The sequence below is a fragment of the Zalophus californianus genome, chromosome 10, assembly GCF_009762305.2.
Source record: "Zalophus californianus isolate mZalCal1 chromosome 10, mZalCal1.pri.v2, whole genome shotgun sequence".
Classification (NCBI taxonomy): Eukaryota; Metazoa; Chordata; class Mammalia; order Carnivora; family Otariidae; genus Zalophus; species Zalophus californianus.
In genome coordinates, this window is record NC_045604.1 from 37,426,127 (window position 1) to 37,440,436 (window position 14,310).

Here is a 14,310-nt window from a genome sequence, read left to right on the forward strand (position 1 = left end):
AAGCCCCTGTGTGTGCCAGGAAGAGAGCGTAGGAATCAGGTCTAATGGGAAGCCAGGCACAGGGCGGCAAACAATGGTTTTTATATGTCACATCGACATCGAACTCCCTTGGTTTTGAAAATTTCACTCACAGACGTTTTATCTGATGTCTCAGCAGCCCTGTGAGGTGGAGACGGCAAGGCAGATGACCGCGGCACATGGGGAAATTGAGGAAATGCGACCTCGCTGGCTAGAAAGAAGCTGAGCTATGACCTCAGCCTGAGATTTCTATTTCCCAGGCCTGGATTCTCTCCGCTCACACATGAACACTAATCATAAACCCGCCCTTCTGCTCGCAGGTTCAGGGGTTCTGGGCTTGTCAACTTGTCAACTCATTTCTCAGAACAATGCAGAAGGCAGCTAGGGCCTAGAAAGTCGTTTCAGGGAAATGTGGCCAAGGGAAGAGGGCCTCGGGGAGGGAAGGAAGGGGTTGGCAAGAGGCTCAGAGCAGGCCTGCTGAGCCAGCAACCTTGGCTGAGCCCAGGCCAGCCTCAGGCAGGCAGCCAGGTGGAGTTTCAGAGAGCGTGTGTGCAGGAGGGGACAGAGGGGAGGGTGGCGGGGTCCCCAGGGTTCTCCGGTCAGCAGGGAAGCCTTACTCGGAAACTTTTCCTGGGCTTCGCGGCTCCTTCCCTAGAAAGCCTCTGGGGATCAGCCTCTCCCCTGAAGCCCTTCATCAGGGCCACAGCCAATCTCTGTGATGCCATCCGGGATGTGTCAACATGCTGCCCTAAGGAGAACAGAGCCTGTGTCCTTCCCCGCCCTCTCCCCTTTTCCAGCCCATTCAGGAAGCACGCTCCATCAGCAGCAACAGCTGACTGGCTCTAGCCTGCCTTGCCTTCTCCTGGGCTCTGGGCCTGGGGAAGACAGTAGCTCCAAGAACGAACAACTGCAGGCATTAAGGAGGAACCCAGAGACCCACGGGGGAACAATGCAAATGACTTTTTGCCCACAGATCTCGTTGCCATCCCCTGCTCCCAGATTCCGTTGAGAGCTGGTCCTTAGCTAAATCTCGTGGCCCACGTACAGACATGTTGGGGGTCCCTCCCTCTATTCCCTGGGCCCACTGTCTTTTCAGCTGCCCTGGTGGTAGCTGGCTCTGGTGTGCCCGGGACTTACGCTCACCTTGGGCACATCCTACCTGAAGCCCACTCCCTGAGTCTTTTTGCTTTTGGCCCTGGGGTTTCTCCAGTGCCAGGGGAGCCTCTCTCACCCACCACAGGGACTGCCCAGAAGTTTGGGGAAGTTAATCGCCACAGGGGCAGCCTCTAATCAATGGGGGAATAGGAGGTGATGCGTGAATGCCCACCTTCCTGCAGAACTGAGCTCCCACTGCCCACAATGGCAGCATTGATAATGCCAATATTCACTTTTCCTCGTCCCTTTTTCTTTCCTCTACGTGCTCTCAGATCCCGGACTCATTCTAAGAATCATGTTCCAAATAAACTATCTGCACCCAAAGCCTTATCTCAGGCTTTACTTTTGAGGGAACCCAAGTTGGGGCACCTGGGTAGCTCTGTCGGTTAAGCATCCGACTCTTGATTTAGGTTCAGGTCATGATCTCAGGGTCGTGAGCCCGAGCTCCACTTCAGGCTCCGCTGCTGGGTGTGGAGTCTGCTTGGGATTCTCTTTCTCCCTCTCCCTCTGCCCGCACCCCACCCCCGCTTGTGCATGCTCTCGCACGTTCTCAAAAACAAACAAACAAAAAAGGAGGGAACCCAAACTAAGACACCTCTCACTTGGACGAGGTGTGTGATCATCTCGCCTACCTGGGCTGCTGTAGTTCCCAGCAACCTTGTCCCCTCCTAGATGGGCTCAGTGTGCTTTTACTAAGGGCGATAAAGGAGAAGAGGCTGCAGCCCGGTGATCCATTGACCTTCCTAGACCAGGTTCCCCTGCCACTGTACCCTTCTCTGAGCAATTGTACAGAAGCCCCCTAGAAAAAGCGTAAATCACAGCGGTTAAGAGACCAGACTCTGAGGCCAGACACCCTGCATCTGAATCCTGGCTCTGCCATCATTCGTGGGGTGATTTGGGGCAAGTCACCTAAGCTCTAGGTGTGATTTCATACATCTGCAAAATAGTGATAGTATCACCTACCTCGTGGGGTTGTCGTGAAGGTGGTGACGTGCTCAGAGTATTTCCTAGCACACGGGAGTGGTATGTGTGTTTGCTACTCTTACCTCCTCTTCCATAAGAGTCCCTTGTGCAGTGCCTTGGGAGGAGGAACAGAGCGGGGGCAGAGGCCTCCCAGTGGTCTGGCTCCTTCCCATTGCTCACTTCCTCCTTGGTGGCCCTGGTGGCAGGGCTGACTTCATAAACGTGTGACCTGCCCCTGTTTTAATGCTCTGTAGTTGCCATCTTGAAATTCTTAGAATTTTTGGACCAGGGGCTCTGCGTTTTCCTTTTGCCCTGGGTCCTACAAACTATGCAGCTGGTCCTGCCCGGTGGCTTAAATTGTGGGGAGAAGGCTCTGTGAATGATGAGAGCAAAATGAGCCCTGTCCTCTGGCCAAGCTGAGCTCATGCTTTCTTCCCCCCTCCAAGCGCGACAGAAGATGCAGGCACAGTGGCGCTTTCATCAGAGTCCTTGTGACGGACAATGAATGGCTCATGGCAGGGAAGGCAGTAGGGGCCAGCTGGTCCAACCCTCAGCCAGAGTTGGGTTCTCCCACCCACCCCTGGCACAGGCTCACCCAGCTTCTTTGTGAATTCTTTCAGTGACAAGAAAGGATCCGTTTCATTGTTGAATCTAATTGTAACTGCTGCTCATTCTTGTGGAGTGTTTCAAGTTCTCTGAACCCGTTCACGAGGATTATCTCACTGGGTTGTCACCAACCCTCTGTGTGACAGGCATTTTCTAAGGAGTAGAAATTGAGGAAATTATAACTTCCAGATTAGCAGCCCTTGCTGCCCACACTCAGCCTCCCCCTTCCTACTCTCAGCAATTGAAATCTCACTTCATCTAGGAAGTCCTTCAGCCTATCAAAAGAGAAGGAAGAACACCTGAATTCTTTGTACTAAATTATTTTTCCCCTGGGCTATGGGTAACAGAACACCTTCTTTTCAAATATGCTTTATTTTGAGTAACAGTCATGAGAAGCAGCCTTTTGATGAACTGAATCTTGAACCTCCCTCCCCTGCTGCCCACGAGACAAAAACACAACAACCTCAAACAGCCAACGGGTCAATCACACAAGAACACATACTTTTTAAAAAATGCCTGTCAAAGAAAGAAATAGAAGCTTCTAGAACCATGTGGTTTTGTGCCCCTCCTGATTGTGGAACTACGTCCATGGAGAAACTCCTGAGCACTTCACCGATGCCCTCCCATCCGGAGGGCAGCCACTTGAGGGAATGGTAGAGCAAGGAACTGTCTGAGTGTGGAGATCCCCAGTACCTGGGACCTGAGTGGGCAGGAAAGGCTGTCCTTGGCTCGCCATCTTCCTGGTGAGGTACAGGGTTGACCAGAAGAGCTGGAGCCCCAGGAGAAGCAGCCCCAATGGAGAAAGCCTCACCACAAGGACCTGCTGTTTGCTAACTGCACATACCTGTGCTACCAGATGTCTGTGACTGAGTGTGTGGCAGGTGTTCCTTGAAGGACACCCTGCTGCCTCTCACTTGCTCAGGGGACCCAGCGCTTTCCTATTTCCCCACAGCTTCTGAAAACAAAGGCTTTTTCCACTCATTTCCTTCTTGTCTGTAGTGTTCAGATTCTTGTACCCATGACGACCACTCCTCCCTACCCCCACCCAACAATAAATACCTTTCAAATGGGAAACCTATGGGGCATTCTGCTGGGGCTGGTCTCTCCGTGTTAGAATCCACTCTGTGTAGAATCTACCCCTGGGGTTAGACAGGTCACTACCCGTGGGGCTGGTAAGGTAGCCCTCTTGTTAATCCTTTCCTTTCTCTTTCGATAGTCAGTCTGAATCAGCTCTCCTCCTGACACACCAGGTTTCCCCATCATCCAGACACAACTCCAAGTTATTCCAATTACTATTCCTGATTGTATATGGAATAGACTCTGAAGGCTGAGTAATCAACCATTCCATTTCTCTGCCCCCAAGGAGAAAATGCTTTATAAATTCCACGTTCGTTAACTCATTCATTCAATCCCTTGCCTTTTGTAGTAACCCTTTTGGAAACCAAAGCCAGGTTACCTTCATTATAGGCCAGCCTAGGACTACTCTGAATTCTGTCATGCCTCGGCAGGCACAGATGCATCTCCATGAGTCATCCTTCATGTCAAGCTTCTTCCTGCACGACGGCTTCTAAATATCTCCAAATCTCCTCTAGGAGACCTGTTCCATAATCTCACCTTTGCCCTTCATCCTCTCCCTCATGGAATTGCTACTTCCTGCTGTTGATAACCTGAAGAAGTTCTGTGAATGTTGGCTGGACAACCTGATGGGTATCAGGCTGGGGCTCTTAGAAAAAGATCAGGCTTGCTGTCTGAGCTGCACTTTTAGAGGTTCCTCTGTAGTCGACCACAATACCTCAGTAACCATAAGCAGCATTTGATTCTACTCTGCCCACTTCCTTCATGGTACCTAAATTCTTAAGAATTGAGTACGTGGCACTTACAACTGGAACAGAAAATGTCAGCTCTCAAGATACAAGCTTCAGAGTCTTCTGCAACGAGAAAAGAAAACATTTTCAAAATTACTGTGGCTTCCTTCAGGATGCCTCCAGTGCAGGCTTTTATATTTGAGGATCATATGAATTATACATAGAGAACTATGGGCTGGTGGATAGCTTCCAACTACTAGAAATTATATTTCCCTCCCTTTTGATAATGAGTTCAAGGTCTTCACCACAAGTGACATCATGTCTCAGAGGCAAAAATAGGTTTCTACGAAGACTATGTAATGTCTTCTGTCTAGCAGATCCTATTTCCTCTTTATGCCCTGCTCTCCTTACCTTCCTAATTGGCTCTCGGACCTCAAAGCTCTTTGTTGCTGCTGTCGGGAGCCTTAAATAATTAGATATAGTCTGACTAGGGTGAGGTTAGGAGCTTGGCTAGGCTGACTACATTTCAGTTCACCTTAGAAACCCAAATGACCTAGGGCTCTGGAAAAATGGGATGGTGGGCATTGCAGTCTGGGGGGTAGTGATATAATTCTTATGAACGAAACAGGTCATTTGGACCTAAACACAGGTAGGTGTGGGAATAATTTACATACTCTGTTAAACTCAACTGGGGTGAGATAAAACAACCTCCTTTACTGAGTGTTCAATACAATGGGCTTCACAGAAAAGATCTCATGCAATACTGAAAAGAATTCTTTGAAAGTTTCCCATTTAGCACACAACAGAGTGAGGTTTAGAGGATAAAGACACTTATTAAAGGGGTTAAGATTCAAGCTCCCAGGCTGAGTCCCAGGTGTTGCTGCCCTTCTGCGGGCTCTTCTTGGACAGGCCCTGGAAGCCAGCAGTTGCCATGATGGAGGGACATTTGTGCACGAGAGGCAGTGGTGGCTCTGCGTTTACTACCTGCTGCCTGTCATACCTGGATTTCAGAAATGAAAGGAGCTGTTATGAGATTGACATCTCTCCCCGCTTCGGTCTGAAGTGAGGCATTCTCTTTCTCTTCTACTATATCGGGCAAAGATAAATACAAAATACGTTTCACTTCCACATCCCAAGAGATAAAAAGCATGGATTTCAGACTTTTTTTAGTGGCTAATTGTATCTCTGTAACAGCTGAGGGAACAGTTGTAAAAAAAAATTTTAAAACTCTAGGGCTTCGGAACTATTATGTAGACTTTGAAATTGAGGAAAAGGAAATTATAGTAGCTTTTAGTCCATTCCCCCTTTAAGAAGAATATTTAATCCTTTAGATTTAACTCTTAATTTACTCAAAACAGAAATCCAAACAGGCAATCTGTTGTTTTGGGGAAAACATTTGAATGGAAATTAAGAGCCTGGTTCTAGTCCCTCTCTTAAGTAGCCATTTGATGCTACCAGCAAGGGACCAAAATTGCACCAGAATGAAATCCACCGTCTCAAAACAAGGTGTTTTCTAAAGTTCCTGCTCGCAAAGGGCCAATGAGTCATGCCTCAGTCGGTGCTGAAAATAATATAAAGACTACTCCCCAGCAAAACCTCAGTTCTTTTAGATATGTGTCCTTTTGATGAATGTGATTTATGTGAATGATTGATGGACCAACAGATCTAATCCTCCTCAGGTATTTGGAAATTCAAAATATTTCCGACTATTGAGATTATGGGCAAACTTGTAAAAGTACAAGAATTCTAGACCATCTAGGGTTGTTTATTCCAGTAACTGAGCTGCTCTTCAAACATGGCTCCCGCGGAGCCATGCCTCCCAGTAGTTACACTCTCTGTAGACCCTCCACGTAGAATCTGGACTGGCCCTGTGACTCACTTTCTCCAAAGTGACATCGTGCCAGGACTGGGTCTAAGCCAAAAGAAGTCTGTCTCGGTTGGCTTTTCTTTTTGGTGCTTTTTGGAGCGCCAAGCTGCCACTGCTCTCCCTGTCCCACCCTGAATATATGAGAGTTCAATACATCCAATACAGACCGGCCCAGATACCTCATTTCCAATGTCATCCTTTGTCCTAATTGAAATGTGTACATTTCAGGGCAAGCTAAAAGCCCTATTGTAGGCTCTAGATGCCTTGATGAAAAGAGGTTCCTTGTCACCAATATTTTGAATTGTCCCTTTGTTTAGCATCCTGGAGATGCCTAATGGCTCAGAGGCATGCTTTTCTTCTGCCAAGAAGGCAGAGTATCTGAAATGGCAGGTGGGATCCTCCACAGGTGAGCCCTTAAGGCGGCAGTCTTAGGAGAGTTCTCACAGAGGTGGATTTCCTGAAGATTTACGGTGTTGGAATACCCCCTGGGGTCCTCATGTGTCAGGGGCGTGTGTACCTGCTTAGAGAGCAGCCTTTGCGCTCCCTTTGCCTTCTATCACTCCTGGGTTCCTCTTCCTAGTACTCTAAGCTCTTCTGATTTCTCCACTTCTAGGGCCCTACTTTCTTGTCCCTCAAATGTCTCATCAGCTGATCCTGATACAGTCTTAGTTCTAAGCGGTGAAAAACTGAAGATAAGACCCTTGTCAGGAAGTTTTGCACCAAAATGAAACACAGGCATGAAGATGCAGCAGTTGATAATTTTGTGAAGGACTCCAGCCCCATGATTTCTCAATGACACCACGAAGACAGCTGCTATAATCACAGGGATGGCCCAGTGCTCTCTTGCCCACAGTAAGTGAGTGGTAAGAACTTTACCACCATCTCTAGAGCAAATCTCACACCTAAAAAGGCAGAAAGTACTCCAAAGACAAGCAACAGAAACCTTCCAGGGGAAAACTCAGATACAAGCTTTGTGATACACTCATGTTTTCTAGCAAAAACCATTGTTCCATTTCTTCCTTTGTATAATGGGTTTGAGCATACCTAATTAAAAGTATTTTTCTGATGATGAAAAGAGCCTGGCTCTTCTCTGGTGGTTAGCCAACCCTCCTCCCTTCCATTAGTGTGTCGTTTATATGTGATCTGGATGATTGATGCTTAATATTTCTCATGCCTCTAAGAGTTAAGAACAAGGTTAAACAAGTCCTGAGAGGTAAAACTTTATTGATTTATGTATCAGCATGTTATGATATGGTCACACCTGCTCATATAGCTGATTTTTTCTTATAGCCAAAAGAGGATTGTTTTCCTTTTAAAAATACATTTTTTTTCCCAGCAGGAAGAAACATTTTAAAAACAAACATTTTCTTATTAAGTGGAGATTTAAAACAATGGCTTCTTTCCCCCAACTCATGAGAAATAGGACTGGTCAGCGAGAGATCTCTGAGAGCTTCAAATATGCCTTCAGTCTTCTGCCCCCGATTTGTTCATCTTGGACAGAAACAACTTCTAGGGGGAAAAATGACAACCTCAACTCAAAACAGCAGCCTGAATCCAAACACAAGAAGAAGAGGTAGACTGAACTGTAACGCTTTAACTTACTTGGTAGACTGTATATTTTAATACATTTAAATTTTTTCAGTGGGATCAAACATATTCTACAATCTAAACAATAAATGTTTTAAATGCCCAAAACAAAATCTCAGAGAGGCTCATATAACAGTCTACTTCGCTTTGAGACCCCAAGGCACAGAACCAGCTTTAGAAACAGGCAAGGTTCCCATGCACTTCGGGGAAAGTTTGCTTTTGTCAAATTCTTCAAATCAAAAGCGTGCTCTGTAGGACAGGTGTTAATGCTTTCCCACCTTTTGAAGCCCTTGCAAGGGTCTTAGGAATTTCCTGAGAGCAGTGAGTAGCTTAACTGTGAGGAATTTATTCAGTCCTAACAGTGAAACAGAGAAGACAGGGCAGTGGTAGGCTAGAGATCGCTCTGACTGGCTCCTGACCCTAGAGCCGATGGTTACATTTTAGAATTTTGCCAGCACTTATTAAACAGCTGTTACTAAAATTATATAAGCTTATAATTAGCGCTGAAGCTCCAAGTGGTTTACTTTAATGAGTACAATTTGTACAAGGGTAGGAAATAGTTTACCAGTAGATCACATATCAGATTGAGTGACAATGAATTTTGAGAAATAGGTGAATTAGGATGTTATTCCATTTTTCAAATCATAGGTTGACTACAAGAGTTCAGCAAAATCAGTTAAAGCATCCTGGGAGAATCACTTGGCCATATGGAATGTAAAATAAAGTATATTTTATTATTATGTATTAAAATTGTGTTCTATATTCTTGCTATCAGGAAAATTTATAGCAAACCTATGTACATTTGAACACATTTTTTTTTTCCAGGAGAGCGGTCTGTTGAACATTTACCAGTATACCACCAGTATACCAGTATCTCCACCATACCATGGGGGAGAGTGGGGAAGGAGCAGATGAAAGGGTTTAAAACCAAAGAAGGAAGTACAATGTTCTTTCATTTGGCTTTTCAGTTTGCCCCCAGCATCCACCTGCTGTGGTGTGCTCCAAGTACATGTCCACAGATGTTCATGCCAAAATATCTCCAGAAACACACAAACACCCCATCCCCACCACTAAGAAGTAAAAGCACTTTGCTTGAAAAAAATCAACTTTATTTTTTCTAGGTTAAAAAAAAAAATAGAACCAGCTATTCATTTTTTGTTGTTGTTGTTGTTGTTGTTGAGAAAATGCTTCTTTTGGTGTTCACATCTAAATTTCTGAAAAGGTGATCTGGTTACTAAAAATAATCCCTTATGCATTCATAAACCAGATCCACGTGTGACCAGCCCTTTACAAAAATTAATGACAGTTGCCACAGCCTTTACATTCATTCTGAGCATACATTACAACATGCAGATAACAAAGAAAGAAAAACAGGTCAACAAGCTGAAGTAAACATATGGCATCAGGAAAATTAAAACCCATCTGTATAAAATAAATACAACTTTGTAATAACTGTAAAGAAAACGAAGCACTTAATGCAACAATGGCAGGTCCATGTGTAACTGTTTCATTACCCAATCATGAGATAAGTTACTGTAAAATGCAGACCCCTCACATGTAAAGAGCTTGTGCATCAGTCCTGTGTTCAACAGTTCTACACAATAAAAATAAAGCCATTCAAAATATGTGTGCATACTTTGCAACTAGAATATACTTAAAATTTCTTTGCTCTTTCAACTGTTTTAAAAAATATTAAATGTAAAAATCCTCCAATGGAAATTTTGCAGAAAACCCCCTATTTTATCTTCCATATGGCTACAGTCCCCCTCCCCAGCAGTCCAGCACCCTCAGCTGATTCCCAGGGTCCAGTTCCTAACTGTTGAGGATCAATGCAAAATGACTGCAATAAAGCACTAACCAGCGACTGCTCCAGAGAGCCCCCGGCCCCTCTGTGATCTCGAAATGTCCAATGTAGGTGGTTTTGGTCCCAAACATATTAGTCTCCACCCCCTCATACAATAAACCAGTATACTTGCTGCTTTGGACTTGGCCTTTCATGTGAACAGACATAAGGTTCACAGCACTACGTGGCAAAAAAATAAGACTAATCAGTTTTATTCATCCTTGTGGACCAGAGCGGACCTGCTCGTGATGGTAACTCTGGAGTGAAATCCTGTGTAATGAAGAAAATAACTAACTCTTCCTATTTGGCCGTGCAAATAAAATTTCCTTAAATATCAAAAGAATCCAATAAGACTGTCCATGATTAAAGACTGCTATCTCTGATTATAACCAGATCCCGCTAGTTCAGAAGAGTCTTTAGGGAAGTGATTGTCAAAACATCACTAAAGACAAATCCACAAGAAGTGAGTAACATGAACAAAGAATGAAGAGGCATTCCTAACATCAATCCACACGATATTAACACGAGAATGATGTTCTGAGGTTTGTATTGGGTGATTTCACATCTCATTTTCATTAAAGGCTTGAGTATCATTGCAATACCGCCAACTCTTGATTATTCAGGGATTCCTTTCCTAGCCCATGGACTATTTAGGCTTTTGTGTTCCCTTTTTCTGAAGCTGTCTTCCCAAATCTTTTTACTACTCATTAACACAGTCATAAATACATAAGCAAGAGAAACTAATAAACAATTGAATTCATTGTTTTAAAATTAGCAAGCATCCCTAGAAGAACAAAAAAGTCTGATAAAAAAAAAACCCTCAAACTCATAAATACACATTAGATTTTTGGCTAACTATGACTTATCACTGGATTAATTTTCCAGCAATCCTTAGTTCCTTCACTGTGGAAAATTAATGGTTGATTGTATAATAATATGACAGATCTGAACTCAGAGCTATCGTTTTTAAAAAAGCTATTTAGATTCTCAACTAGCTTCTTTGCCTACCTGAAACGTCATTTTCCATTCTGTCATTTTTCTTTACCTTCCACGGTGTGTAGGTTTCTCCATCATATCTGTATTTCAACCCCAACGACAGTGTCTCACGTGAAGCGTGAACTGCCGGTGTAGTCACTTCCGTATGCACTGCACCTGCCCCGGGCCCATAGCCCAGCGGGTGCTCCATCACTGTGATGTGTTGGGACGAGGATCCAGCAGGGAGTTCTCAACCCTCTCTGCTGTAGGAATCTAGGCAGGTCAGCTGAAACCAAGAAGTGCTGAGATTCTACAAGCTACTGGTATAAAACTGGCACGGTTTTATTTTCCTCCCCCTTAACAAAATGTGTATTCCCTAAACCTCCTTTCATCTCACTTTGCAAAGAAAGTACAAATTTGGAATTTTTATTCACTTCTGTACAGTGGCATATTGCTGCTTCCCTGATTTGCCATAGAACACTGATTCTCTCTCCACCTTGCCTAGTGCAAGCCGCCGACCTCCAGTTACTAGTAAGGAGAGCGCTACTGATGCTCTCAAACAAGCCAGAAAGAGAACACATTGATTGAATAATCGGAAGGGGGCACGAAGATCAGTGACACATCTATTTACAACTCACAGCTGTTTTCAAAAGTGAACTCACGTATCTATTGGTATTTGTCACTCTACAGACTGTTGAAGTGACTCTGTGCTTGAAAAGTAAAGCGTCTTACAGAATAGATGGTTTAACGTGTACAGTATTTTAACAATATCACATTCCTTTGGAGCACAGTGATGGCAAAAGTGGCTCTGAACCGCATTTATGTATGCATGGATGCCTCTCTCTTTTTTCTTTTTGATAGGAGAACTGGCCACTCCTACCCGTGGCTTGCTTTAGCAATAAGGAAGAGGCCTATTTAGCTAGGACTGTGCATATCATATTTGACAGTGAGCACCTTCTCCCCAGATGGCTGACTAATCTCTCAAATGAACAATTTCAATTCAGCCTGTAATCTAGCAGCATTTGCTGGACCTCAAACAGAAGCATTGTTAAGCTTCTATCTGGCTTCCTATCATCATCCGTGCCTCTTAATCAAGATTGGTTTCACCTACTCACTGTCACTGTAAAACACCCAACAAAATGCTTAGATTTCAAAAAAAATTGCATCTTGTGACGACCCCAACCAAAGCACACACATTAGCACTGGCTTCTGCATTTTACCAGTAGCAGCATAATATGCAATGAGGTATTTCATTAACACATTATTCTCTTTCCTATGTGCATGGAATTAACCTGGAGATGAAGCTGCTGTGGGCTTGTATTTGGTGTTGCTTTACCTTTCCCACATAACTGGGAGAAAATTCACATCTTTTCAGTTTCTTTTTCTTTTTTTTTTTTTTTTGGTTTATTTAAAAATAGAAAACATTAGCCTTTATTTTTATTTTCTGGCCTACTTCTCAAAATTTCCATTTGTAGGACTAGTGACAACAGGGGCATCTACAACGGTCATTATCACAGAAAACTGCCACTGACTTACTAGGATCTTCAGAGTCTTACAATCCCAAACCAAAACACCAACTCTGTCTCAACACTGGGAGGGCAGGTGAGGGACAGATGCAGTCCCAGCACTTTCTGAGGAGAGTCGGTTCTACTGTGAGGTAAATCACATGAACAGAGAGTGGAGGAAAGAAGTGTTCTCTAGAAATAGAAACGTGACTTTATCCTCTTTAAAAGCAATTGTAAGAGATTGGGAAGCCTTTTGTGTGGGTCCGTCTCCCGGTTATACCACCTGACATGGGCAGCAACTCGAGGTGATGATGGAACATAGGTTTGGGGGTGCCCTGTGAGAACTTACCACATTTTAAGCCTTTGTCTGGCTCTAGCTCTTATTTTTCTAATAAAACCCCTATCTCACCTCAAACTGATCATTTAAATGTTTTACATTAATTTGTTCCAGCCACTCCCAAATACATTTGGCGCTAAAAGCCAAAATGGGCGGAACAAAGCCTCTGAGCTGGACAGAAGCCTCCGGTGGGTGTGGCGCTCCGTGCAGGGGGGGCGCCCAGGGACACACGCAGAGACGAGACAGCCTCTCAAGAATCCCACTCACTGATTATGCTTACATTTGTTTTCAGGCTATATTACTAATCCTTTGCTATATATGTATCTGATAAAAGTGCATTTGGTAGAAGACAATTATCAATCTATGATATGCCTCTATATATAGAGAGATATCAAGTGACACCCCCCCCCCCATTTAAGGGAAAGCACTAGCACATGTAAACACGATGTTGGACTGAGCTAGCCTTTTTTAGGAACTCTAGTACCGGAACGTGTCCAGTGGACACTGCTTCTCCCCCATGGGTGTGCTTGACACTGGAGTGTCACTGCGAACCACAGGGGAACTGTCCTTGAGGGTGCCGCACAGCTCCCCTCGGGCTCCTAGTGACACAGCAAGAGTTGGTGGGAATGAGGGTGCTCTACAGCTCTATCCTACTCGAGACAGTATACTAGCTAAGAGGAACGGAGTCCAACTCTCTGAGCTTGAACTAGATTACCAAGTATATCCGGTGGCAACAGAATTTCTCTCGGATAGTCTTCTAGGATGATTTTATGACTTCCTCTTCTCCGAATGTGATGTTTGCTTAAGTGTGTGGTAGAGTGTATCTTTTTAAAACGTGAAAGGTCCTTAAAACATATTAGCAGGTCATTATATTACTGATCTTCATTTTAGTGGAGTTTTAAGATATCCCAAAGGGGGATAAATAATCCATCCATTGAATTTCCTTTGCTTTTTTTTATATTCTGATTTGCACATGTAAAATAATGCACACTTATGAAAGTCTGAACTCCTATGGTGACCTTGACAAGTCCAAGTCAATTCCTAAAACAGGCAATGGTAAAAATACTGGATGATGTTATACCACATATAGCCTGACAAAAATGCAAAAGACTGTATGAGAAATATCCACATATTGCTGAGGGTCATCTCCCTGGAAACAGCTTCCTTATGGCCCTTGGGTGGTGGAAAAGCCCCTAAAAGACAAGACAGAAGTATTAATTTTTTTACTGTGGTGGTAAGGTCTCCTGGAACAAAAAGTGAATATTAGTTTACTTAGAATTTTTGTTGTTTGTTTTTTAAAGCATCTTCTGTGACTTCCCATTGTTCCTGAAGAGACATCTCATTTGCAATACAATTTTCCAACTGCTGAGCCCTTTCCTGCCTCTGAACATTTGCGTTTATTCTTCCTGCCAGAGATGCCGCTCCTCATGTCAGCGAATGGCAGGCTCATCTGCATTCTTACAGTATCAGAAAAAATACCCCCCCCCCCACCGTCAGTCACACTCAGCTCTATGTTTATTTCCCTCTTGGCACTTTCCAGGATCTGTAATGATCCAGATCTAGCTTTTCTTTTTTCTACAGACTTATTTACTCTCTGTCTCCTTCTGGAATATAAGCTGCATGAGAGCAGGCACTCTGGCTTCCTTGTT

The 14,310-nt window shown here is 44.2% G+C and overlaps 1 protein-coding gene across 2 annotated transcripts in view; it reads right to left on the reverse strand.

Annotated features, from left to right (window-relative positions):
• Positions 1 to 7,621: 7,621 nt before the first annotated feature.
• LPGAT1 (lysophosphatidylglycerol acyltransferase 1) overlaps positions 7,622 to 14,310 on the reverse strand; it is a 119,949-nt gene continuing 113,260 nt past the window's right edge. The window contains exon 8 of one of the 2 annotated variants that reach the window (XM_027609830.2): positions 7,622 to 13,854. In XM_027609830.2, coding sequence (XP_027465631.2) covers positions 13,703 to 13,854 — 152 coding nt within the window. In that variant the 3' untranslated portion in view covers positions 7,622 to 13,702. The remainder of the gene's footprint in view (positions 13,855 to 14,310) is intronic. The other variant, XM_027609831.2, reaches the window with a different exon arrangement.